The sequence below is a fragment of the Anser brachyrhynchus genome, assembly GCF_964034855.1.
Source record: "Anser brachyrhynchus genome assembly, chromosome: 1".
NCBI classification, from domain to species: Eukaryota; Metazoa; Chordata; class Aves; order Anseriformes; family Anatidae; genus Anser; species Anser brachyrhynchus.
Window position 1 is genome coordinate 3,058,170 of NC_137694.1, and position 27,817 is coordinate 3,085,986.

A 27,817-nucleotide genomic window follows, 5' to 3' on the forward strand; every position below is an offset into this window, starting at 1 on the left:
ATAACTCAGGTCACAGAATCCCTCGGGGAGACGTCTGCTCTGAGCCCCAGCTCAGCAGTGCTGCCTATCTTTTTAGGAAAACAAACCGGCTGAGCTAAATGTTCCCAGGGATTCAGCACATGCCTTTCTAAACATCACCATTAGCGCCAGGCAATCCCCCCAGTCCCAGAGCTTCACAGCATCCTTGTGAGATGCAGATAGGCTCTAACCTTCGTTATGCAAGTGGAAAAAAATCATGCTCCTGATTCATCACACCTCCTGTACAGTCACACAAGGCTTCCCTAATAAATGATGGAGGAAAATGGTCCTGGATGACGTTTCTGTCCCTTCCAAAGGCACTCTGGCTAGGTTTAGTGGATACTGGAGATTGGTGTGGGTCCCTGGGCAGGGAAGGACCTGAGCTGTGCTCCTGCCTGGCTGGGCTGCCCTCCTTCACAAACTGTTTCTGCCTCCAGAGGTATAAATGAGGTCTCCAAACAGGGAGAGATATTGGAGATTCTGATTCAGCAGCAATGGCTGTGGTAAGGAATAAAAAGAGTACAAAACATTGTTTTTCCTTCACCCCTCTCAGGACAGGTACCTATAAAATCTTTGTGTCCTGTGGACAAGGTAAGGAACAAGGGCATGAGCTCTTGAATGTTCTAAAACCCGAGCCAAAAAAGGTGGCTATTACTGACAAAGTTAGAGCAGGAGACATAAAGCTCTCCTCCGGCAAAATCCCGGGGAACTGGAAGGAAAATCTCCTCCTCACCTATTATTTTGGTGAGATTTGAAGCTGATCCTCAGCCGTCGTCTGGTTTTATTACACGTCCCTAATTTTCTGCTCTCCATAAATGCTGAGAAAACCACTCTTCTGATCGTGCAGGTGACGGTTTTTCTTAATGCCTGCTGTTTTGGGGCAGGGATGGCTGTTTTTTGAAAGAAACAGAGGTGATGCTGCTCCTCCAGGACGTACATTGCTGCTGCCATGGGCAGGCAGGTAAGAGATGGACGGACAGCTATCACAGCTGGGCAAAAGGCTGAGAAAAGCTGTAGTTTTACATTTTTTATGGTGTGAAATGGAATCTGGGAAATAAAAATAATATATATTTCTTTTTCCCCCCCAGCCCCTTTCTGTACAATATAAATCTGCTGGTGCTTGCACATGCTGTCCGATGGGATGTTGTGCATCCTTATGCATCAGGTGGTTAACTCTTTTGTAAAATATTTAGGGTATTTAGAGATATTTAGAAAGAGTAGGTAGGTTGATTTAATAAAAGTAGTGTCACCTCTCATGCCCATAAAGGTCTGTGTTGGACCTTGGGGCAGTTGGATCCAGGTCTCAGCTGCATCCCAGAGTAAAAATAAATAAAATGTGGCTTCAGAGGCTGCCTGGATGGAGGTGCTGGATCTACCCTGAGAGCAGCTGGGGCTTCGCTGTCCCAGCTGCACGGCACGGCTTGTGTTTCAGAGGAGCAAGCCGCGGGGCTGACCCTGCTCCTTGCTCCTGTTTCTTTCCCCTTGCATTGTGTGCCGGTCTGGGCCTCCCTTCTTCTTTATGGACGGGGACAAAAGGGTTGTTTTGAGATTTATTTTCTTTTTTCCATTCTGTGGAGTGGCGTGCACTGTGAAATGCACCCGAGCAAGTTCCCTGGTTCAAATCAGATTGCGTGCTTTTGTAAGGGATGTCTGCAAGGGGGACAGGTGTAACAGGAGACCTGGAGCCAGCAGGGCTTTGATCTTGGGTGCAGAGGGCTCCTTTAAGATGCTTCAGTGTGTTAATTCCACTCCTTTTCAAGATGCCAGCTCGGAAACCACCTGGATGCAGCTGGCAGAGGCTTTGCAGGTCCCTTGGGGCTCCCTGCTTTATGCCCGGGCCAGCTGGCAGCCTTCACCCCACAGTCATCCAACTCCATCACCCCGCAGACCCCATCCTTGCCCCCCCTGGACAGCGGCTTTTGCGACTTCAGAGCCTGGCAGCTGGGAGCTGCAATGAGATCTCGCTGCTTCCTATGGTACCAAAGCGGTACCAGGGGGTGTTGAAGGCCTTAAATCAGATTTTAGTTGATTATTTACAGGGGCAAAAGTTCTGTTTCTCTACAGATCCTCATGCCAGCCGTTTTACCCCCGAAAATGTGGGTCCCATGTATGTCTTTCCACATGAAGGAAGGCGCAGTGGGACTCTCAGCTTCTGCATTGGATGGAGAAAAATCATGAAAAAATTACAGGAGTGTCAAGGAAAGAGAAACTGGTTGGACAAATGAAGCACCTTGCATGCTGCTGCAGAAACTCAGGGTTTCGTGGAAAGGCCTGAACTGAGATTCGTCACCAGGAGGCAGGAGAAAGGATGAACCAGGCATGCTTTGGGATGCTAGCAGAGCCAGTTGTATTAATGCTGCTGTGACTGTGCTGCCTGTAGTCACAGGGCAGCCACAGTTCTGGGGTCATCTCAGCCTCAGGAACTACATCTCCTACAGCCCCTTTACTTTGAGTGCCCTGAATGATCCTATCTATCTACTCTGGGGTCTTCTCTGAGGGACTTTAGGCATGTGTACAGCAACAATAAATAGGCACCACAAAATACCCGAGACCTGTAGTGCCTTACATCAAATGTCCTGGGGATGATATTCATGATGTAGGTGCATCGGTGAGATCCTGGCTTTAGTGACTCATGGTGGTTAGAAGCGATCGTATTAAGCATTAAAGTCTCTGGTTAAGTTTGGAGTTTCTCATACTTACTCCTGAATTGTGCCAGATGGCCACTGGGTAGTGTATTTTTAGGAAAAGTAAGAGATTTTTTCATTCTTTGAGGAGTTAGGTGATTCATTCTTTAAGGAAATAATGAAATTGTATTGTGTGGGTGCCCTGTCTTTGCCATTCCACATGGTGATTGGGACATCACCGCAGCCTATTCCCATTAAAAAGAAAAAAAAAAAAAAGAAAAAAAAAAGGTAAAAATAGAAAAAAGACATCTCTGAAATGGTTTAATACTTGGCAGCTCTCAAAGACCCTGAGGGTTTTCCTAGTAGTATTCTCCTGGGATCAGTATTGGGCCCAAAGCTCTTGAAAATATTCGTGAATGAGAACGACGTTGTTGTTAAATCCCATGTATAAAATATTCAGTGGTGCAACAATTAGCTCGGCATTAATGATGATGAGGACAGAGCAGTTCAGTGACTTTGGCTCCCTCCAAAAAAACAAATGCAAACTTCTCTGTCTTGTAAGAAGGAAAGGAGGTCAGGCTGGAAATTGGGAGATGTGTCCTAGAAAGCAATGACTGAGATGGATGAGTGGGTCAATTCCCTGCAAATTTGCAGAGTTTTTCCTAGCCTAGCCCATAGCAGAACCAGATTGGTACCATCCTGCATCCTTGGAGGAGTCAGCTCTGGAGTCTCCTTTTGTAAAAGAGCCCCTAGAGATAGCAAAGTGAGTACCAAAGACCCACAGAAATGATTTGTAGGAAGCAGGAAGATACTTTCCATAGAGGGACTGAAAAAAAAAAAAAAAGCTCCATCTTAATTTATCAGAAGGAAGATCGAGGAATGACTAAATTAATGTATCTAAGTGCCTTCTCCTGGTGAAAACAGCAGGCTAGAAGGGCTCTTAAAGCTAGAGAAGAGAAACAGAGTAAGACTCGGTGGTTGGAAGCCAAAGCCTGCTGAATTCAAGTGAAAAGCAAGGCATGCACAATCTGTTTATGGTGTGAGTGATTAACCACTGGAACAAACTGCCCGTGAAATGGAGGATTCTCCATTTCTTGGTATCTTCACGTCATAATGGGAGGTCTTTCTAGACAACATGTTTCAGCTAAAACCATATTATTTGGTTCAGTACAAGGGTAGGTGGGTGAAATTTACTGGCCTGTGATGTATGGGAAGTGAGAACCGATGATCTAATGGTCCCTTCTGACCTTAAGTGCTATGCATTTATACGATCCCTGAATCAAATGTCCTTGAACCTTCATTTTATGGCAGGATGAATGCCTGAGAAAGCTGGGAAAACATGTGTGGTGCTTGCAGCACTAGGTTATGCAGTTAACCCAGTGAAATATGGGGCTGGGATGGGGCAACCCTCATTGCACTCAGTAAGAATTTTGCATCTCAAGCCCTCCTTGAGCTATAATGCTGCAGAGAAGGAGCTAGGCTTTTATAGAAACTTCTTTTTACTTATTCTGCACTGAAACAAACAGCAGAGCCATATGAAGGCAAGTAGATGTGGCCCCAAATAGTTGGCCCCGTCTCCGCCAGGCGGTTGCCTTTTTGGCAGCGCTAATTGCCGCCCAAACCCTAAAAATACACAGAGCTCTCGCAGGCGTCAGCTGAGCAGTGAGCTCTGCCTGGTTTTCTCTCACTTAATAAACTGAGACATGCGTTTAAGGACTCGGGAACAGCCTGTTTCACATTTTCTCCCTGGATCTTGGCTAACTCTTGGCTGCAACACTCATTAAAGCTATCGGTGCTGAGTGCTCCATGGAGGCAAAGGTATTGTGATAACTCTGGGAAGTCCCAAATCTGTCCCTCAAGCTAGGCTAGTTTGTGCTTACTGCAGCTCAGGGTGAACTGCAAGCATGGGTTATCATGGCTCAGATTTTAAGTTTTTGGTTTGCAGATTAACTAGTGTGGCCTCATAGCTCTTCAGCTGGTGTTATCACCTCTGTTGGTGCTGCCTTTGGCAGACTGAGCTGTGTCAGCTGAGATTTGATGGCACGGTGTGGAGCATTGCTTAAAAATGGACAGGGGACAGTGATGGGAGGAGAGTGGTTCAAGGGGAGTATGTGTGAGGGTGTCTGGAAATAAAACAAGTGCCCCCTTCCATGGCCAGAAGCGCCTCTGAGGAGTGGCATGAGCCTCAGCACCACTCTGTGCTCACACATCTAAAATCTATAGGTGCACGCACCTTTAGGAGTTACCCGAGGTTCACCGAGTGACAAAGCAGTCTTAATCAAGGTTTAAGATGTTCTGTTTTCCTTTGCCTTTGGTCAAATGCCTCAAGCTGAGAGGTGGCATCCTGCTAAAGGCAGTAGCTTAATCACTATTGATGGTGTGGTTAAGGGAGAGAGATGGAGAAAGCTGTACGGAGGTGACCTAGACCACTAGGTAGCCCTCCTTTATGTTCAAACTTCGGGTTGAAAGAGTAAATAAATGGTTGAAAGAGAAACTCAATAGAGGTGATCAGAGGTATGGAATGGTTTCCATGTGGGAAGTGGAAGGAGCAGGAACTCTTCAGCCTGGGAAGTTAGGAGTAGGGGTGAATGGTAGAATTTGGTGAAATTATGAATGGCAGAAGGGGATGGATAGGAAGTGACTGTTCACTGCCTCTTCAAATAGAAGCATTGCAGGGCATGAATTTAAACTGGTAAAAATCAGGTCCTGAACAAACAAGTCACAGAATCACAGAATCACAGAATCGTCTAGGTTGGAAGAGACCTCCAAGATCACCCGGTCCAACCTCTGACCTAACACTAACAAGTCCTCCACTAAACCATATCACTAAGCTCAACATCTAAACGTCTCTTAAAGACCTCCAGGGATGGTGACTCAACCACTTCCCTGGGCAGCCCATTCCAATGCCTAACAACCCTTTCAGTAAAGAAGTTCTTCCTAACATCCAAACTAAACCTCCCCTGGCGCAACTTTTGCCCATTCCCCCTCGTCCTGTCACCAGGCACGTGGGAGAATAGACCAACCCCTACCTCGCTACAGCCTCCTTTAAGGTACCTATAGAAAGCGAAAGGATGGAACTCCTTCAAGCAGTGGGCTCTGGACCTTCCAGAGCAAGCTGTGGATAGAAAAGTGAATGTGATTTCAAGGTAAACTGGAAAATTAAAGAAAGATCTCTTTGGGTTAGGGGATAGAGACACATGAGGTTCAGAAGTTCCCCTAAATGAAAATAGCCTAAAGCTGTGCAATTGCTGGGGACATATCAAATATACTCACCCTATTTTGATTTTTTCCTTAGTGCCACATGGCCATGGCTGAAGACAAGGAACTGGGATATGTGGATTATCGATGCCAACCAGTACAGCTGTTTTATGTGCTGTTATGGGAGATGTTGTCTTACCACAACTGAAGAAAGGGCAATTTTTCAAAGTGTCTCTCTGCCACACTCTCTGTAGCTTGACAGTGCTTTCAGGGGTAGTCTAAGCCTAGAATTGTAGGATATCCCCAGCAGGAAGGGGCTCACAGGAATCATCAAATCCAACTTGTCCAACACAAGGGAATTAAAGTCCATCCCATACAAGGGAATCAGAGCAACGCCATCAATCCTTCCTGAACCACGTCCCACTGAGGGAGAGGATGGCAACATCTGGAAAGATGTTGGAAGAAGGTGACCTGGAAAGTAGTCAGAACCATTAGAAATAACTATAACCTTTTCCCCGTGTGTTTTAACTGCTCACACCTCTACCAGGAGCTTTCAAATGATGGTGGACTTCGTGAAAGTCCATTGCAGTGACATAAATCCCATTCTGGGTCCCAATTATATCTATATATAGTCTTTATAGAGCCTGGGTAACAACCTAGCTCTTGCTCAGCAGGCTTGTTTCAGTAACCACACAGGCACTGGCTCTCATTAAGCCCAAGCTGGCTCTGTATTAATTACGACATGAGGCTCTATTTTGAAGGTTTTTGAACAGACTTTTAGCCAAACCTCATTTATTTTACAGTTTACAGATAGAAACATTTGACTGTGGGATAAAGGAAACAAGACAGGGGGGATCTGAAGTTACCTGGACCTGGCTTGCAGGGTGGGCAGGAAGGTGCTGGTTTCATCAGGCTTGGGTGAAATCCCCTGACACGCCTTCCACACCTCCAAGCTGTTATTCTTACAAAGGGCAAGGAGTCCTATAAAATTTCCTGCCTTGTGGGGAGAGCATTTCAGCATGCTGGTTCAGTGAGTGGTTGCTATCCCAGCTGGAGAAATATTTAGTATTATTGGTAAGGAAGAACAAGAGTGAAGATAGAGGAATGCTGTATGAGATACAATACTGAAACATGGACTCGTGCTCTTGAATTTCCAGGTTTCTGGCCATATTGTTCCAGGATGGTGTGTCCCTAGCTTCTCCTCAAGCATTGATGCTTTTGGGAGGAGTGTCAGTAAGTCATGGGGGACTGCCTCGCGGAAGGGTCAGTACAGGGTATAGGCTGAGCATTTGTGAAGGGGGAACCTAAAAGGCAAGCAAGCCTTTGGGAAAAGGATCCAGGTAATCTGTGTTATCAGTGTCTAGCCTCAAGTTGTGCCAGGGGAGGTTCAGTTTGGAAATTAGGAGACATTTCTTCTCAGAAAGAATAGTCAGGCATTCAGATGGGTTGCCCAGGGAGGTGGTGGAGTCACCGTCCCTGGGGGTGTTCAAGGAAAGGTTGGACATGGTGCTTGGGGACATGTTTTAGTGGGTGACAGTGGTGGTAGGGGGACAGTTGGACCAGATGATCTTGAAAGTATTTTCCAACCCTAATGATTCTGAGATTCTTTGTAAATAAAGCCAGAACAGAGAGCAGGAATAAGCTTGGACCCAGCAAAGTGTGAAGGCTGTATTTACAGAGCAGACTGTGAGTGTCACTTGTTCAGACATGGCCTGTGTCATCACACAGTGTCTTCTGAGTTCCTCAAACATTTTTCTAGCTATGCAACACAGTGGGTTTCCTCTACCACTCTTCTAATAATTAAAGAAAATGTATTTCGCACTATGACTGGTTATTCTGGTGCTGTAACTGGGAAGAGGGGAGATCTCAACATGTTTGCAGCGTTAAGAAGATTAAAGGAACAGCAGAAATTTAAGTATGGCATTGATGAGGGATTCACCTCACCCAGTATTCACCATGTACGTTGTAAATGTCTCCATCTGACCTGGCTGTCTAGCCTCTTACATTCAGTGGATAGACATAGGCAATCCAGGGCGTGATTTATCTCATCCCTGTGTAGACATTTAAAACAGAGCAGAGAAATCCTGCCCTCTAAAGTGGATCACCTTTGGCAGAGCCTGAACTTGTAGCTTGCTTTGCTTACTTCCCATGCCAGAGCTTTTCCAAAGTCCAGCACACTCCACATGCAAGATCCCCAAGTTCCCTTTTCTGAGCCTGCCTTAAATCAGGGTCCTGCCAAGGGAGGCGTGGGGAAGAAAATTTCACTGCAAGGGTTGCAAAGAAAATTGTACTTCTGTAGGAGCACCAATAGAAAGCTCATTGTGGGAGCAACTCATGGGAACAGACCTCTCTCAGTCTTACCCCCAGAAACTTCTGGGGCTATGGGATCACCAATTTTCCCCAAATCTTTCTGTGTTTCCTCTTGTTTCTGCTTTATCCCTCTGTGTGTGAGTGACCTGTGGATGTGGTTGGGGTTTTTCTCTGGGATCACAGTAACCAAAGACGTGCAGGAGAGCTCAAGAGAGAAAAGGGAGAGGAGGAGGAGCAGCACAAACACAGATGTAGGTAGGAAGCCCTTTGTGACCAAGCATATTTGGACAGGTAATTTACCCTGCCACGCAGGGGGACATTGACCCCCAGTTTAATTATTGTGTCATTTGTCCTTGACAGCTACTGCTGCTTCCAATTAACTCTCCTTAATTAAAGCCTCCAGTTTTCCAAGTGTGTAAGCATGGATTTACTGGGAAGAGTGTTGCAATGAAGATGAAGAGCTTGGGGATGTCTGATGAGAAATGACATTGACTGTCCCAGCGGGACTGGCAAGTTATTTACTCATCACACCGGAGTGGCAGGCTGGAATCAAACTCAGATCCTCGCCTCTATCCCCGCAGGAGCATCTCCTCTCCCACCGCTTGTACAGACATCCACATGCACAATATCCTATTTCTTACCAGTCTAAGCCACGCTTCAGCTCCCTGGGTTTTTCTTTTCTCCGTTCCTGCTTTTTGCTGAGTTTGCAGATCAGGTGGTGGAGGCATGGGAGTTGGAACAAACCAAAGGAACTCAAGGTTCCTTTGTCCGTAATTCAGGCCAAATTAAAATTGGCATCTTGGCACGCCCCGCAGGTGACCAAATATCCTCAATAAATCTGTTAAGGATGCAGAATCTGGACCCACCAGTGGTCTCTTAGGTGTTTTTTTGTCTTGCTCTATTTAATAAACTGTGTTATCATGAATAATCTGTTCAAGGCTTTGAAATCAAATAAGCTCCTCTCTTAATCTTGCAGCAGTTTTTCAGGGCTGAGTCTTGAAAGATAGCAGCATTCACCAAACCCACATAGCTTGACAGTCACTGCTCAGTGTTTTGGAAATGTATCTTTTGACTGTTGGGAAGGAAATTGGCTACTTAAGATGCCTTTTTGTACATTTAAATTAACTTAGTCCATCAGACTGAATAACTCCCGCTGCTGTATTAACATCCAATTATAACAGCAGAGATTGAGCAATGATTCACGTTTTGACCAGAATGTTGGCAGTTTAAGGGGGGGAAAAAAAAAGTAATGTATATTGAAATAAAAAAAAAGGCAAAAATGGGAGCCAGAAAATTATGACTGAGCACATAGCAGGAGCTTTTGTGAATATATAATGGCAGAAGCAGGAGCCAAATTTCTAACAGGATTTACTGTTACTGTCTATCAGATCCAAAACCTCAATCACGTTGTTTTAAATGACTCTCTGAAGCTCATTCATACCAGGAATAGAGGGTGAAAGTAAGGCTGGGAGCTGTAGGAGCTGCGGTTTGGAATTTGAGCCGGATCAGAGGTGAGGATGGCCCTGGCGTTGTGTGAGAAGCCCTCAGGCCATATCTAGCAGGTGAGCGGTACGCTGTACGGCAGTTTGCAGGTTTGCCAGATTTTTTGGGATGTCCTTGGGAGCCAGAAACGCACGCACGATTTCTTTGGGGACTTGTGAATGAATGTGTTGACGAAGTGAAATATCCCTTCAGACCCTGCTGCAGCTAAGGCAGCTGGACGTGCTCGCTGCTTTCCTGCTGCCCTTGAGAAGGACATCAGCTTCATTTACCACTTGTCTGACCCTGCCTCTGGGATTGCATCTTGCTGCAGATAGCTGTGAGTACAGAACAGTCTAGATGCTCCCCAGCGTGCTATGGACAAAGCCTTGGAAGCGTAGCAGCTCCTAGATGTCCACCAGCTGTGTGAACAGGGATCGCCAGGAGCTTTATCTTAATTTCTTCAACGCTTCAAAGAACCCAAAGTCTAAATAGTTTGTACTTAATAACTTAGTATTCGATAATCAGCTAATACCCACACTTCCTGCATGAGCTTGCTCAGATGCCTTAGACCCACATCTGCAATGCATTTAGGTAACACCTACTTCAGCTGCATGAGACCTCACTTTCAGCTGTGGCTCTCGTGGATAAAATAAGGATATGTGCCTCATCTCCATGGGCTGTAAGCCCTTAAAACAACAGCAGCCTCTTCTTACATCTGTATTTTGCTCTAGCAAAGTGAGGCCAAAATATCAGTTAAGCTGTGACCACTGCAGGAATGCAAATGGCTCTAACCTGGCTCATCCTGCCCCAAAAATGAAGGATGTTTTGCTTTCGTTAATCCTTTTTCTGTTGAGAGCTGGTTATATTTGCTGCAAAATGTTGAACGAAATTTCTACCCTGATGAAAGGTCGGAGGTAGGGAGCCCCCCTGAGGGTAAGAAATCACCTTAAAAAGTTTGTTGGACTTTCCAAGGGTGGAAAACGGGTGGACGGAGTAATCACCGTCTGGTTTACAATGGAGATTTCGTCCTTCAGTGTTGTCTGGTCCCTTCATCGTTATGAATAATGGCAAAGAACTGCAATGGGGAGGTAATACAGACTTTTCTTTTTCAGATATTTTAGGGGCAGCATAAAAAGCTGACTGCTCTCAGGGGGCATGGTCAGTTCTCAAAACTTTCAACTTGGAAAGCTGAGCTGAATTAATTACAGTTTATGTTACAAAGGAAAATAAGACCTCTGATGTGCTTTATTTGCTTGATGTTCTTTTTCCTTTCAGCTGTCGACCCCTAGGTGGCTTTCCTTTCAGTTGCAGCTCCTTTTTTTTTTTTTTTTTTTTTTTTTGTAGTTTCTTCCTTTATTAATTAGAAGGTCTGACACTTCCAGCCCAAGACATTTATCAGCGTGGTACAATTTTAATTAATCTCACAATAAAGCTACTTGAGGTGAACTTATAAAAGGTCTCATATAGCAGGAATAACACACAGAAATGTGAAGGGTGACACAGGACACCTACTACACTAGGTTGACAAGATTTGGGATATTGCTGGGTGTAAGCTCACACTGCATAGCTGTGCTCTCTGGTACATAAACAGAAGCAAGGTGTGTTCCTGCACAACCTGCTAACTATATCCTATTGAAAAAGAATACACTGAATACACTGAAAAGAAAGAATGCCTGTAAAGATGGAGATCTGGGTTCCCAGTAGGTTCCTCCTGCCTCCAAGAGGAGCTTAGATATCCTTTGATGGCTAATTAAATAATAACAATAATAAAACCTACAGAGACAGATTTTAACTATTCTTTTTGTAGCAATTTGCAAAGAAATTGCAAATTTCAGTCCTCCAAGACTTCTTTATTGTTCACATGTCATAGTCACAAGTGGGTTTTGACTCAGAATGTTGAAACCTGACATCATTAGATTCTAGAACAGTGCCTGTTCTGAACTTTTTAAACAAAGCTCACTTTTATAAGGCAGATGTAAACTAGCTCAGAAGCTCAGGTTCAGAATCATTATTTACAGCTAATAGGGATACATCCAGCAGTACCATATGTTAAAGTGGGGGTGTATGGATAAGAACTCCATAGCCATTACCAACTGTGTTCACAATTTTCTAATTAAAAGGTGGAGATTACACAATTGATTACATCTGGATTAAGGAAAGGCAGATTTACAGTCTTTCAAAATGGAATTATCTGCCTCTTCTTCAAGGACTCTGATGTTCACAGTGTTCAAGCTAGATGTGATCAAGGAAAAATAATTTGCAAGACATTTTTCCCGGGTGGAACTAGCAAGTGGAAAAAGACCTACATAAAAATAATAAGATCTCCACCCCTTGTTGTATTCTTGTCAAAGCCGTATGTCTTTTTGAAAGCTGGACAGTAATACAGGACAGACTTTGGGGTTCAATAGAAGTCTAATTGGGCGAAATCCTGGCGCACACAGAAGTTTATATTTGATGAAGTGTTGATTCCTTCTTGACATAAAGTCTTGACCTAAAGGAAGGTGGAACAATTGCATTCACGGCCAAGTCATCTTGCCTTTGAAACTTCTTGATACTTGGAGGAGTTGGAATGACTCAATACCTGTTTTGATTTTCCCATTTTCATTGCTGTGGTCTGTTTTGATTATGTTCTTATGCTCGTGGCTGTAGATTCAATTTGAGAAAGGTGTTTTGGTAGGTTTTACTTGACATTCTCCCTTTGTCCTTAAAAGCTTTCAGCATCCGCAGTTGATTTCTTTGGGTGACTTGACATAGGCAGTGGTGCGGTGGTAAATAAACCCCATCGTATTTCTGTCTGAAGTTTGCTAAAGCTATTGCCACCTGCTAGAAGTAAAAATACAGATTTTCAGCATTTGCACATAGACTACCTACTACCACGTGGGGTGTCTGTGTAGTGGTTAGGAAGCCAATTTCTGATACAAACAGACAAGGTCTTCATAAATAGATGGAATTTTGCTTGTGGTTCCTTTTTCTTCCTTTCCCTTACCCCTCTCGTATATATAGAGAGAGCCTGTTCTTGTTTTGTTTGCAGATACAGTCAGAATGAATTTTAATCTTCACTTTACAGTTCAAATTCTCTTGAATGTTGCACCAAGTAAAAAATTGTCACTCGGTTCCAGGTGTATTCCCTTGTCATCTGTCACGAGTAACCGTTCTGCAGTTTATAGTTGGCAGTTCTCAGTGGTGTTTCATCAGGATAATACCACACTATATCATCTGAAGGAATAAACTCTCCCCGCTGACACGAGCCAGGATGAAGGCACTGGCAATTGACTGTGTATTATGGGAGCTCTCTGAAGCTTATTCAATGGAAAAGAGACTCTTAGGTCACTGGGCCCAAATTGTATGTTTGGCTTCAAAAGAAGTAAGGGGCTTAGGAAACCTAATAGGAATCAAAAACCTCTGGTCCGTTAGAGAGGAGGTCAGGCTAAGCAGTCTCTTCTGTCTTTGAAATCTCTGACTGAAATGCTTTAATTAAGAAGAAAGAAATAAAAAAACATAAAGAACAAGGCAAAATGCGTTATTTTGGCAGTGGGTGGGTGTTTCAGGTCCGCGTCTGACTCTGCAAAGTCAGGGTGACAGCAAGCTCGTTCCCTGACACCAGGACAAGAGGACAGGGAGGGTTGGTATCTCTTCCAAGCCATTCAGGTCACTGTAGATCCCCACAAAAAGCCTGACAGGTTTTTGTCCCCTTTCCTCCTGCAGCTCACCCGGGTGCCCGTGGAGTCGTGCAGCCAGTACGAGACCTGCAGCGAGTGCCTGGGCTCGGGAGACCCTCACTGTGGATGGTGTGTGCTTCACAACACGTAAGTACCTGCTCTGATAACACCTGGCAGAGCCCAAAAAAGGCTTTTAGGTGAGCCCAAGAGTCATGCAGGCAGCCCCAGCAAGGTTTCTGGGACTTGCTGGGGGTGATTTGTTTAACCAAGAGGCATTTTTTGGCTGAAAATGAAAGAGGAGGGTGATAGAAGAGACTGGTCTCCTCAACCACCAGATCCATGTTCTGCTGGCTGCAGGAGGAATACCTGTCCACCCTGATATGCTTTGAAACAAACCCTCCAGCAGCTCCCTCTGGGTGCCAAAGACCTTCTCATTTCCAATGATTATGGAAGTTTGGCCCTAGCTAACAGCCGGACTCAGAGACTTGTCTCAGCACCTGCAAATTTCCACTGCAGGCTTGAACCTCTCCTCTCTCACATTTGTCACAACCTCTGTTGATCTTGGAGGGGAATCAGGTCCCTGTAAGCACCCAAGGATCTGATCCAAGTTAGATTTCAGGGGGATGTTCTAGCCTACAACCTCACTGTGGGACAATGCTGACCCTGAAATTGAGCATTTGTTTTCTGTGGGTCATCTCAGCTGGGCTGGCACTGCTCGTTTGGCTTATCCAGCCATGATTTTGAGCAGTTATCTATATCCACATCCCTGGGCTTCTGTGTAACAGGCCAAGAAGGGACCTGGTTTCACCATTTCCCTGCTCTACAGCACTGCCCTATGCAGTACCTTGCAAGGAGCACTGGATCCAAGTGTCCCCAGGACTGGGAGATTTGCTCCTTGGCTTTGTTTTCTGCAGGCTTTTTTAATGATGCTGTTTATCTCGAAGTCCCCTCTTCTGCAGCCTTCCCTGCCAGTGATCTTCTGCTACAGGGAGCCCTCTGCCAGAGCCGTGGAGAGGGAAGTGTCAGCTTGGCTGAGCTCCTGGCCATGAGTGGCAGGGCGGCCTCATTTGCCAAGAACTTCTCAGCAGAGACAGTGGCTGGAAAGGGCGTTGGATCTGTCTCACCACACGTCTCCAGCTGAGCGTGGCTCTGCAGGGTGCTGTCACTCCAAGTCTCGGTGCCCTTGGCAGTGACGGGTGGTTATTCTGCTGGACCCTGCTATTGCAGTTGTGTCTTTTCCTCCTGAGTTCACCTCTGAACCCTTCCTGTTGCATTGCAAACTCTACCTGTGGAGACAGTGATCCAGTTGGAGAGATCCTCCTCTTTGCTACCTCTCCTTTCTGAGACAGGAGGGAACAAACACTTACCGTATCCCAACCTTCTGCAGAAGCTCTTTAGTCTGTATAACCCCCAACCAAAGCCATGTCAGTCTGCTTAATCTCAGATCAGACCTAGATGTCCCAAACCAAAACTTGACTCTGGCTTTGGAATAATTCAAAGGATCCTTGGCAAACCAGTCCTGAATTGTGGTCTTACAAGTATGAACCCATGCAACTTTGACCCGTAGCCCTGCTGGTCTGAGGATGTTTTTATTTGAAATACTGCTCTGTAACATGTTTCTGTCTCATCTTAGCTTGCATCCATCCTGTAGAGCACTGCGTGTTTTGTTATCAATATTGGGGCAGCACAGCGTGTATGCAAGCATGAATTTGGGCATTGATTGCACTGGAGTAATGCTAGATATTTCATCTCCTGCTGGCCAGGGTCACTGGCAACAAGCGATCAATACACCCAGCAGTAAATCCCCCAAAGGAGAGGAAAGGGGCAGAGACAACTGCAGATTGCCCAGCAGCTCATTGTGAAAGAGTGACAGAAATGTGGCTGGTGACAAGTGAGGGTGGCAGCCCGACTCCATTAGAACAAGAAACCCACATGCAAATTTGGTCCTTCAAGCTGAAATTTGACAGCAGGGTCCCCACGTCCTCCTCCCTCTGGTCCCTTAACCTTTGTTTCCTGATCTGTAAAACAGAGTATGGCACGGGTTTGTGGTGCAGCCTTATGTGTTCCTCTCTCAGCCTCAGTTTCTTCATCCTTCTAGCCCTGGAAGCAGAGGAAGATGCAATTCAGCAGTGTTTGGCTGTGTTTGGACTTTTATTTAGGATAACAATGACATAATACTAGAGCCAATATTATCTCTTTTTTGTACATCAAAACCCCATACATTTCCTCAAACACGATGCATTGTCAGCAACTGTACAAGGATTTCTGGGGAAATCTGCTGTAAATATTTCCCCTTGGTAGTGGTGACCTTTTTCTTCTCCCTCCCAGGAAGAATTTCAGGCCATGGCTGAATCCAGCCACGCTGACTTGGGAGCTGCTTTTTGGCAGAGCTGGAGGAGGCAATTGGGCTGTCCAGGACCTGGGGTAGAGCAGGGCTGGAAAGCAGACCTCCTGTAGGCAAAGCTAACCCTTTCACACACCCTTCTCTTCCAGTACAAACCACCACTGGAGCGCTGGAAAATGAGTGAAAGCTGTAGGATGGGTGCAGCTTCTGTCTTTTTCTCTCTCTCATATGGGCCATACTTACTTTGGGGCTCACGCTTCAGGGGCTGCTCCCCAGATCCCCATTTCCAAGCACGTGGGAGGCCTGGGGACTCCTGGGGATGCCTGGGGACAGCTCCTCATCCAGCATCTCACGGCGGAGCAGGGCTGTCTGCGCGCAGGGCGGCGTGCCAGGGCTCGGGAATCGATTTCCACGGCTCCTCTGTCCTAACCTTACACCGAGAAACTCGAGTCCGCTGAGAGAGAAAGGGACAGACAGACCCACAGACGGCTGCAGGAGAAAGGAGAGGGGGTGGGGGGACATTGATTGCCTTCTGCCCCGAGACAAGGAGAGCCAATATAGAGCAGGTCACCGGAGCAATTCGTTGCCGTATCTCCAGTCCCCATCTTGTCCCTCCCTCCCCTTCCCTGCCGTAGCTCAGCTCCCCTCCTGGGCTCAGTTCGGGCTTCTTTAGGCGGCAATGAATCATTTAGTTGGTGCAAATTGAAATCACAGCGCTCGCTTGCCGCGCGGATCTCCAGGGGAGGGTGAGGGGCTGGGGTGGGAGCTGGGGGGAGCGGTGGGGGAACAAGGCTGAAAAGTGAGTAGCTGGCATGGAAGCACGCGGTGCCTGCTCGCAAGGTCACAGCAATGTCACCAGCCCGAACGGGGGGCTGCGGAGAGGTACAAGAGCAGAGCAGGATCTTCTCTAAGCCTGGAATAAATCACAGCTTCCTTGTGTCATGCTGGGTACAGCCGTGCCCGAAGATGCCTTCCAATACCTGCCCCGCTGCGAGTTTCTTCTGTCTCCATCCATATTTAAACCTCTACTCTCCTTTGACTCTTTCCCCTGTTGCATGCAGAAGGACAGAGAGTGGGGAAGCTCTTTGTCCCTAAGGTGGGACAGATCTCCTCCTGGAGGCCTCATTACCCCTGCCTGACCCATCACTTGCTCCAGAGAAGATGTGCAAGCTCCAGTCCACATGCACGTGGTGACCACGCAACTTTTCAGCCCTGATTTCTCTAGGTTGTCTTTAACACCCCAGCTGCCCCAAAAATGGATATTTGGGACAGAAGAGCAGCAGCATCCCCATAGGGAGAAGTGACATTTTATAAAGGAGGAATACACTGAAGGTCCCAGGCTCTGTCACGTTAACTGCCCCTCCTAGGTTTCGGTCATGCTGCCTCATTTCATCCTCCTGTAGCCTTCATCTCATTTTGGGATGATTAGTCGGGGAGCAAGCACAAGCTCTCCTTAAGGGAGGACGTAGCCTCTAGGCACCAGCCTCCTTCTGTTCTGGGATCTGCCCCTGCTGTTATGGGGACTCCGTGGCCAGCAGATCATTAGCTGCAAACTGAGAGGAAAATGGTTCCAATTTCAGGGAGGGTTTGTGATATTTCACAACATATTTTTTGTCAACTTGAAGGGGAACAATTATTTTTTAATAAGAAATGATCTCAAAAGTCATTTTAGAAGGGGCCGATACAGTTTAGTATTTAGGAAATGATTCATTTAGACCTCAGCCATTCTTATTTTGGAATTTTATTCTGGGTTTTAGTAAAATGATTAGAAATTAAGAATAAAGAGAACCCAAGAACTTCACTGGGGGACCTGAGCTGGCTCCATCAGTTTTGCCCCCCAGCTGCAGGGCGTTTTCCGGAGACCCCATACTCCTAAACTATGGGAATAGGATACAGCAACCTCCTGTAGCCATCCTCACCCCATGAGAGAAGGGATCCCAGAGGGCCCTTATATATGGACTGTGCCAGCCATGTTCCTGGATTCCTTTGGTGAGCTCTGGGTTGGCTGAGGGATGACCAAAACCCGTTAGGCTGAGCTGACCACAATTTAACTGGATAACTGCAGCAAAGGGAATGGTGTTTATGAGACACCAGAGAAGCCAGATGAGGGTTTTCTGGATTCCCCCAAAAAAGAAGAACCCTATTTAGAAGGGCTTTATGCTGTCATCAGGCAACTGACATCTACCCTGGTGTCTGACCACTTGCCCTCCACATTCCCTGTTGTCCTGCCTGGTAGCTGCAGGATGCTTCTGTACCTAGAAATTACAATTGGTACAGAAGAAAATGGCACTTAAACAAGTTGTTTTCTAGGGAATCAGAGATCAGCGTGGAGGGTTTGTAATCCCTCCTCAGACTCGTTGCCAGACTGGGGGGAAAAAAAAAGAAAAAAAAAGTGTTACAAAGTGCAGCTCCCACTGTCTTGTCTCAGCAGGTAACCCGATGCGATGCTGCTTGCAGAGGCTCATTGATCGTCCCTGGCTTTAACTTTCTTGGTCAAAGTCTTCTGAATCACTAGAGAGTCTCGGGTAACCCAAGCTGCCTACAGATGCTGCAATAAGACCTTTTTTGAAGGGTCTTTTTCTTGCTTGACTTTCTGCCGTCTGAAAGACTGCGCCTGTCTTTCAGGCTGAGGTTGTTTTTTTTTTCTTTTTCCCCTTCACCTCCTCTTTTTTTCCTTCCCTCCACTTCTGCAAGGGAGGGAGGATGTCTCAAATGCTGCCTGAGGAAGCTGGGAAGGGCAGTGTGGATAAGCCCCAGCAGGGCAGAAGGGTGGAATATCGCACCCAGTGCCAACATGAGATCTAATAAATAGTGAGGAAAGTATGATTTTCTGATTCCCGCAGGAGCTAGAGACCCTATAGACCCTCAGCTTCCACTGTAAGAAACCAGGGCCTCAGCCGTGCTCTTCATGCTGTTTTGTGTCAAGGTGCAAGCTAGAGCCCTTTCGGAAAGGTACCAAATTTGTGTTTTACATCTGCCTAGCATGATGAGTAAATCCTGGCAATTATGTCTGAGACCTTTGCTTTATAACAAAAGCTTTCCATGTCCTTTCTCATCTCAGCATCATCTTGTCCTAGGTCAGCCCTAAGTGTCTTCAGGGACATGGGAGCCAAAGGTATGCAACAATTGTCCCAGTCTTCCTAAAAATTTGGTCAGTCACGTAAAGAACAAATGGATTTCAATTCAAATACTGCATTGCCTTGGCAACTTGTAGCCAGCTGGGGTGATCTTCCCCACCTGAGGGACGCTCAAAGCTGTTGCAGTCACTGTGTGCACTACCCGTGTGTCTGAGATATCTGGGGGGCCTTTCTCACTGGAACAGGAGAATGCCCAGAGCATCCTGTTAGTACATGATGGGGAGAAATAACCGCAGGAAATGTGAAATATTCCATTTGGTTTCAAAGTCTCCAATCAGTCCATCAGCAGTGTTAGCAGAGGTGCAAGGAGTCAAAGTGTCCATCAGAGGTGGCAAAGGCAGGAGGGACCCAGCTGTCAGGGTGCCTGGTCTCCAAACAGGGCTTGGTTTGGCTCTTCCCCGCTCACAGCCGGTGCTCGGACAGCAGCGCCCACGGCCTGTGAGCCTCTCCACCTGGTAGCAGGGGAAAGTGGAGTCATCTTCCCCCAATTGGCCTTGGCACGGAGTGATTCCCACTCCTTCCCAGGTAGTTATCGAAACCGGAGACGGCGTTTCAGCCTCTGCACCGAGGGGAGCGCACGGCAGGGGGGCTCCGGGGAGGGACAGTGACCCATTAAGCTTTCTGCATTGAGCCCGGGTAATCTTTAATCTGTCTTCTGTGCTATAGCTAAAAGTACCCATCTTTTCACACCTGGGCATTGCCTCTCCTTTAGTGCGGAGGAAATAGCCCTGAATGTGACAGCTCTGCAATGGCCCTTTGAAATGAGATCGGGGCTCTTAGTCCGGAGAGCAAGATGAAATCCTTGGGGTGGGGAGCAAGCCTATTGATGGTGATAAATCCCCCAGGGGAACAGCAGCTCCTGGGAATCCCATTTCACCACAGATGGGTGATGAACAAACCACTCCAAACCATCCCTATACCTTTGTGCAAATCACCAGACCCAGAGACCTAACCCACCTCTGTGCCTGCAATCCCTGTATCCAGCAGGGCAGGTGTCCTTCCATCCCCTAGGTGCCATCCTGTCCCTTTTGGGAGCACTTTGGATGCTCTGGTCTACAAAGCAGAGCCATGCCCTTCACAGGTTGATTATCTTAGTGGCAGTGCATGCCTGAGGCAACACAGGGCCAACACTGGGCAGTGCGGACTGCAAGACGCAGGCGTGTGGTAAATGTGTTTTGATAATAACCTTCCTCCTTGATTAGCTTATTTTGCTAGAGGGCAGCAGGGAGGGGTGGGAAGATAATTAGTTTGTTCACCAGGTTCCAGCAGAAGCTTTCTGCCCTGTGAGTTAGGTGCCCTACTTGGGATTTGTCTCCACCGCAGAAATATTAGAGCTCGGGTTCAGCACTGCAGAAAATTCAGCCTTTGCACAGAGAGGTCTCTCAGGTTTCTTCTTCTCTGATATGAAACACGGCCACACGGTCTGTCATGGGCTAAGAGGGACGTCTCACGTGCCAGGACAAGCAATGAGAAAGGGATAAGGGATAAGCAACATAAGGACTTAAGCTAGGTGCCTAAATACAGATATATGGAGAACACACAAGCAGACTTTAAAATATAGGTGTTTTTATTTATACAAGCCACTTGATTCAGTTACCCATCCGTGCTGCCTGCTGCAACTGGAATAACCCAGGGTGCCTGAGATACTCACCTAGGGATGGCAAATACGACACAGACCCTACTGGAGATCCATCCACTTCTTCTGGTGGATAAGATGGGGACCAACTGGAGTCCTAAGGACATCTCAAGTGACATTAGACCACTGTGTGTGGGCAGCAAAACAGAGCCAAATCCCAGCTCAGTGTCATCTCCTTGTGTATTCTGAACGTGGTCAAGATGTGGGTCTGGGTTTTGCAACCTGAACCAGTCCTTCTATGAATTTTAAATTCCTCCAGGGTCCTAATTTGCAATACAGCAGGGCTAGGGCTTCCCACTAGGTTGTGCCATGCTCCGGAGTGGACTCATTGAGTGATGTGGTGTATGTCTGGCTTGAGAAACTCAGTCTCAGGCTGTTTGCAGGGAATTGCTTTTTCTTGCTGTCAGATGCTCCCTGGTGCCTCTGCAGCCCGTGATCCACCAATGAGGGAAAATGGCACGCCAAATGAGTTGTCCCCAGGGTGGGCCATGTCTGCCTTCCACTGCTTCTTCTGTGACATTTCATCAGCCTCGACCTGTGACAGGTCTCAGAAGGGAACGGGATGGAGGGGGGCAGGCATCGGGAAGTTCTCCTTGCTGAAGAAAAGCACAGAAAACCTTTAAAGTATCTCTTTATCTGGACTTACATTCTCCATGAGTCTATGCACAAACACTCCTGCCCAAATATGCTCTCCATCATCTCCTGTTGCACACTCCCACTTTCAGAGACCTGCCACCAAATTTCCTCTCTCTCTCCCACTGGCACACATGTGCCCAGCCCCTAATTTTCCCTATTGTTCCCACACCCCTCTGCACTCATTCATGCAAGCAGAAATGAGATTTTACCACACCATGGTCCTAGAAATGGAAGCTAGTTACATGAAGTTGAAGGTGATAATCTCATCTTGCCTTTGGTGGGGAGATTTTCCTTGCTTTGCTGTGAGCATAATCTCTTCTTCTTTCCCCCAACAATATATTTATTTCTTTTGTTTGGTGAGTGGAGCTGAGCAAATCATCGGCCTACTTTCTTGAGCATCTTGTCTTCCAGCACTTTCCACCTTTTCCTGCTCTTCAGCAACATTTGAAGAGTATAATGTCAAGATCAGGGATCATCAACCAGGACAGTCACAGATGTTTTAACTCTTTGCCTACATATTATGCATTACAGAAACCCAATCTCTGGCCTGGTGGGATGATATAGACGTCCCTCCCTCGTGTATAACACATCATTCAAATCAAAATGTCTTGCACATGGACCTTGCCACTCCTTCCCATAGCTGTGGGTGACACTGTGCTGCAGATCTCTTCAGGGCTCGGCAGCACAGGTCAGCCCCCGAGAAGAGCAGGGGAGAAAAACACATTGACGTGACTGTGGTTGTGTGACAGATCTGGAAATGGAACAACATTTCTTGCCTTTCATTCCAATGCCTGAGAGATTGGACCAAATTAATTTCTTCCAGAGCTAATGGAAACACAGTCCTGACACAGAGAAACTCAACCCTGAGGCAGAGCTGGACTGGGCTGGGCGCAGGGAACCAGGAGATTCAGAGCAAACATGTTTTCTTCCATCCGTCTTCAATTCACTTTGAAGAATCATAGAATCATAGAATCACAGAATGGTTTGGGTTGGAAGAGACCTTAAAGACATCTAATTCCAACCTCGCACCAGACCACATTGCCCAAAGCCCCATCCAGCCTGGCCTTAAACCTCCCAGGGATGGGGCAGCCACAGCTTCTGTGGGCAAGAACAGACACACAGGCTGTGAATTTCCTCTGCCACTGGCTGTGGGCTTCTCTACATGCAGGAGGAACACGGGGCATCTCCTCTGGATGCGTCCTGTAATGCAGCTTGCACCAACCCCTGGTAATGAAAAGGAGGGCAGGTTTCTGCTTATTTTCCTCCACTGATTGCTTTCCTGCTTAGGAAGTTGTATCAGATACCTTGCATGATTTTGAACCAGTTGCTTAGGAGGGGGTTTCTCTCTCCTACTGCTAGGTTTCTTGCATTTTCTGAGTTCATTCACTGTAACCCAGAGGTGTTTATGGGAGTGGGGTGAACAGCCTTCTGGAAGTGCTGGTTTCTCTCACTAGCTGTTAGGAAAACCTAAATAACCACATCAAAAAACGCCTCATTTATAATGACTCTGATTCTTAATTTCCATGTGTCTGAGCATCTTGTCTGTAAGAGAGGAATAGGAGATCTTTTTGCCCCTGCAGGAGGCTTTAAAGCACCTTGGCTATGAATGCAGTTTGCAGAAGTCCTGCAGGGAGCAGGACTTGGTGACGGCAGGCTCCCAGCCAGGACTGGCTATAAAGCATGACCGTATTAATTTTATCTCACAAGTGGACGAGTAAGTTTGTGGTTTGTTTAATTAAAGCAGAAAGGAGCAGCAGCAGACGTGCCCAGGTGCTTAAACCACCGAACCTGCCCAAGCCACCCCGTGCCCTTGTCTGGCTGTTAGAGCAGAGGTGGCACAAGAAGGGTTAAGGCAGGACAGAGAGGAATGGAGCAAAACCCTGCTTCTCCATCCCATATCTCGTTCCCAATGCCCTCTGCCCCTCTCACCCCAGGCAGAAGAGGAGATCTGCATTTTAATTGAGACACACTAAGAAAATAATCGCAATCTAGCTCACCCATGCCTGGGAGGCTTCTCCCTTGTTAGCTCAGCGCAGATGCTGAGTGCAGGTCTGGGGGCTGGAGGGTGTTTGTTATGTGGCTGATTCTCTCCTTATTTCAGCCCTGCTCGGTTCCAGGGTCTGGGGAGGAGGGCAGAGAGCAGGAGGTGGCAGGCAAAAAAGTAGAGCAGAAAATGACAGGACCTCATTTAGATCTCCCCCCACTGGCAAGTAGCAGTGTCCTGCAAATCCCAGCCATGCTATGCACCAAGCATAGGCGCTGCAGTGCTTGACACTGACCCTTGAGGATGGCATCCCTGGGAATGGGGTCTTTAAGGGCAGCTGACCCCAGGAAGGGAAAAGAGGCCAAGATGCCTCAGATGTCTGCAATGCAACCTTGCCTGCAGGTGGGTGGAGAAGGAAAGGGAGTCTTTAGTTTCTTGCTTCTATTAATGTTGTCCCATTCCAGTTGCTCAGGCTGAGATGGGGAGATGACCACAGGAAAACCAGGGTCCTTTTGCTTTGTTGCAGGGCAGAAAGGAGGTTTAAGTAGTCTGTACTTGTGTCCTGTCCTGATAACAGGTTCTTAGGCATGGTTAGGGCATGCTGCTCTGGATCCTGCCCTCTCCATGTTAGTGGGATTTCACTCCCTGTTGTTTTATAATCAGACGAGACACTAGCCAAACCTCAGTGTTTTCCTCACCTTAGACTCTCAGAAGAGACCAAGACCTTCACCAGGAAGAGGCGTGAGCTCTGTTTGCAGACTTTCTCAGCTGCAGCAGCCAGCCAAGAGCTCCCATGAGCTGTCCTTTCCCTTGGCACCCTGTGAGCTGGGAACAGGCTGCCAGACACCTCCTGCCTCCAGCGCCTGCTGGGGAGGGATGCTTCTACCAGACAGCCCTGCCAAAGTGAGCATTGGCTTGTTTTGTGGGGTGCAAGGGGGCAGGATTTCAGTTCAGATAACACCTTCCTATTTTATCTGCTCCTGGTCTCTCTGAGTGGTGCTTGGCCTGATAAGGCGCTATCAGAGCAGAGCATCTCTGCTAGAGCCACCACTAAGACGTGGCTGGGCTAGAGGTGGCTTTTCTCAACTCCTTGCGGGCTGCCCTGGGCCATTGCCACCCAAAGCCTCTAAGGAGGCATCCAGTTCATAATAGTAGGGAGGAGGACATTGGGAGAGCTGCCAGGGTCTTTAGCTCTGTGCTCTTCTCAGGGAGGAGAGAAACTGCAAACGTGGAGCAGAGTGAATCAGCCTGATCCCCTCCTCGTTTTCAGCAAACCTCCATCCTGAAAACAAGCCTGCAAGTAGTTTTGAGAGTATGAGTAACCCAGACAGTAGAAGGATTTTTCCGTCTTAACTCATAAAATTTCTTTTCAGGTATCAGTCTGAATTCTGCAGCCTCTCTTTGTAGGGGCTTGGTACACCTGGGTATGAATGTGATTTTCTGCACGGTAGGGACAATTTGTACTGATATTTTTTAGGGCAACAACGAGTCTCTGCTCTCTGTTCCTCTCTGTGCTTTGAAGGAGCAAAAACTGACCCTCCCAGCTTTCACTGATGGAGAATCTGCAGGGGTTGGTGAAAAAGGAAGGAGAGCAGACCCATGGCATAAGTTCATCTGGTCAATTGACAAAATATCATTCAGATGCCTCTTGAGCTGCTCAGGAACACATCAGCCCAGCTACTGAGTACTATACTTAATCTCCTATTGATTGGGGTGAGTTGGAAAGGACAGCCTTCCCCACTGCCCCCATTCCCAAATTAAAAACTAAGAGCAGAAGTAAATGCTTTTACTTTTCATCCTGCCTGAGTGTTTAGGGCATTTACCCCTAAAAAAAGTAAAATACACAGAAAGAAAACACATATAGAATGAAGTATAGCAAAATCAATCAATGCTTACAGTATCTATTAAACACATTACTCTCTGGACCTTTATGGGAGCACACTTGTGCTGATATGATCGTGACATCATTAACATGATATAAAGAATCAGAAAATCAATAGCTTGCTGATGCCCAAAATTAAAGCCAAGCCGTGTTGTACCACATCTTTAAATATGTGAAATAACAACTTACCTCTGTCATGCCAGAGCTATTTGTAGATGAAACATGTATCAGAAAGCGGATGGTAATTTGCTGGCCTGCCTGTCACTCCTGCAGCTACCCCCTTGGGTTACTCGGCGTGAAGGTTAGATCACTTTTCTCAACACTTTGGACACAAACAGAGCAGAAAATCTGATCAAGATTACACTGGCATAACGCTGGGGGGACTCCAGACATGGGGACAGACATCCCTGTGGAATGGGGATGTGGACCAGGTGTCTTCTCCCATTGCTTTGATTTACATTTTCCAGTATTAATGGCACGGCGTTTCTTTGGATTAAGGCACCAGGCTGGGACACAGCAGCTTTGCTGCATTGTGCACTGAGGAAAAAAGAAATAGAGGCAGGGGCAGACTCTCAGCAGGGCTAGCAGAGCTCCTTGCATGAGGAGAGGCTGAAATGATTCTCCCTGAGTGTAGAAAACAAAGGTGGGCAGAGGTTGGGATGCTGCTTGGGAATAAGTGCCTGTGAAAAGAGAGGTTTAAGTTGTGGGTTGCATTGACCCGGCAGTGAATGGGGATAAATTGGGCATTTAGTGTATAAGTCAGAAGGAGGTTTCTGGCTGGGAGGAGAATGAATATCTGAAGTAATCTTCCACTAGGATTAGTGAGTGCTAAAAATATAGCTAGCTTTATGATAAAGCTCGATAGCATTTCTGTATAAGCTGATGTGGAAAGGCTGCCTGCAGAAGCAGTGTGTGAATCAAGGTGGTCCTTTCCACCCCTGGGCTTTCTCTGGGGAAAAGCTTGAGTCCTTCTTCAGCTCTGCTTAGAAATCTGGCTGTGGCTTGCCAGGTCTGTGTGCTTCTCCATATGAGCAGGGTGCTGAGACCTCCCTACAGCTCAAGGAGATCCTACTGCCCATCAGGACACCGGGGTCTTAAGCAAGACTTAGCTCACCCTAAAGTAGATATAAGGTTCCATTTGCTTACCCATATACTAGTGGCTGGTGGCGGTGGCCTTTTTTTTTTTTTTTTTTTCCTTTGATCAAATCTTCCAGAGGTCCTGTGTCTACTACCTCTGGAGTTCAGATTTTCCAGCTAACATCACAATATAATGCTCTTTTGGTTTGCCACGTCTCTTTAGGAAGCGTCCAGGAACAGAGTGGGGCTTTGGGTCATGGCACAGAACATCAGCTTGTGCCCCGTGAGCAGAGGCTGTGTAGGTGCAAGTGGTGTTGGCAGAGCATGATCCTCAAGAAGATGTTTTGTTTTTATTTTTCAGATCAAAGTGGTCAGACTGAAAGGACTTGAGGTGACAGGGAAGTTCACTGATGAAACATATAGCAACTAGATAGAACAGACCCTCTTTCAGGTTAGAAGCAGAGATGCTCCCTTGTGGCAAATTGGCAAATTTAAGATAAAGGAATGTTTTGTAACATGTGAGCATCAGGTGGAGGAGGGATGGAGCACCATATAAATAAGATCTCCCCCAGAGTGATGCCCATGTGGCCTCTCACACCAAGGATATGTTTTCAGGAACAGAGACCACAGGAGAAAGGGAGAAACAAGCTGAATGGTAGCGGATTTGATTAGCAGGTAAACATATAGATGTGCTTTTGAGGCCAATAAGACCAGAAATTTGCTGGCAAGGTAGAGACATGACAGCTCTCACGGGGCATCCAGACAGAGTCAATGGGAGCAGTCCTGGGGTCCTGCTCCATCAAATATATATCTGCAGTAGCAAATGGAACAACTCTAGGGAATGTTATTAGGCACTGGAACACAACTTTCCTACACTACAAACTTACTTGAGTATAGTTTGGCTTGGGGCAACTATTGCTCCTTCCAACAATTCCTGGATATATGTTGGGAATTAAATGGGTCAGGGAGGACTTCCATTAGGTGTTTTGGAAGTTAATAGAGTTTAATAGCAGGAATGTGATCAGACCATGCAATTTGGCCCTGGGATCAGAGAATGCTTCCTGGTATTGTTTAATATTCTAATGAGACATAGGCATGGCTTCCCATTGCAATGCGACAGTAAGGGGGAAATCCTGGAGGAAAGGCACAAACTATCAGATAACAGGCTAAAAACCAGGGCTTCTATAGGAATATTTTCTCAAATGCAAAACTAGGCACAGACACAAAGTCCCAACGCATGGTTAAGAAAATGAAGTAGGAAAAAATTATGAGGAATAAGGAAACCTTTGGAAGAGCAGGATCTGACACAGGAAGGAACCTGGTTGTTGCCAGTTAAATAAAAATGAGGTTAGAAAGAGGTTTTGAAAAGTTGAAATCATTGTCTAAAGGTGAAGTCATAATATGCCCTTATCCTTGGCAAGTGGTTGGATTGGAACTTGGCAAAATTAAAGTAGAAGACAACAAAAAAACAGTCCTAATAAATACCTCTTTTAATCAGGGCATGTGGAAATAGTCAAACAGACAAAATCAAAAATATGCTTGCTCCTGTGCACATCCTAGCAGTCTGCGCAAATGAAAATACTAGTAGGATACATATCACAAAACTGTGATAGAAGGAAGCTCATCTGTGCATAAATGATCCGGGAACAATAGGGGAGGTCAAAATGTTGAAGAAAGGGCTTTTATGCTAAAGAAAATGTAAAATCAAAGGAAGAAAATAGGGTCAATCTGTGCACAAGTGACAAGGGATCCCTCGGGACAGGAACAGCGTTTGGACTCCTTTATTGACCACTTGAAGATGGCAAAAGTGATTGTGACACGCTGAGAAAA

General features: G+C 46.6%; 1 protein-coding gene across 12 annotated transcripts in view; it reads left to right on the plus strand.

Moving 5' to 3' along the window:
• The window catches only part of PLXNA4 (plexin A4), a 425,098-nt gene that overhangs the window by 260,008 nt on the left and 137,273 nt on the right, over window positions 1–27,817 (plus strand). For 10 of the 12 annotated variants that reach the window (XM_080577830.1, XM_080577845.1, XM_080577832.1 and 7 more), the window contains exon 5: window positions 13,338–13,438. In XM_080577830.1, the coding sequence (XP_080433956.1) occupies window positions 13,338–13,438 (101 nt within the window). Of the gene's footprint in view, window positions 1–9,040; window positions 10,721–13,337; window positions 13,439–27,817 lie in introns of those variants that run through there. The other 2 variants (XM_080577841.1, XM_080577840.1) reach the window with 2 other exon arrangements.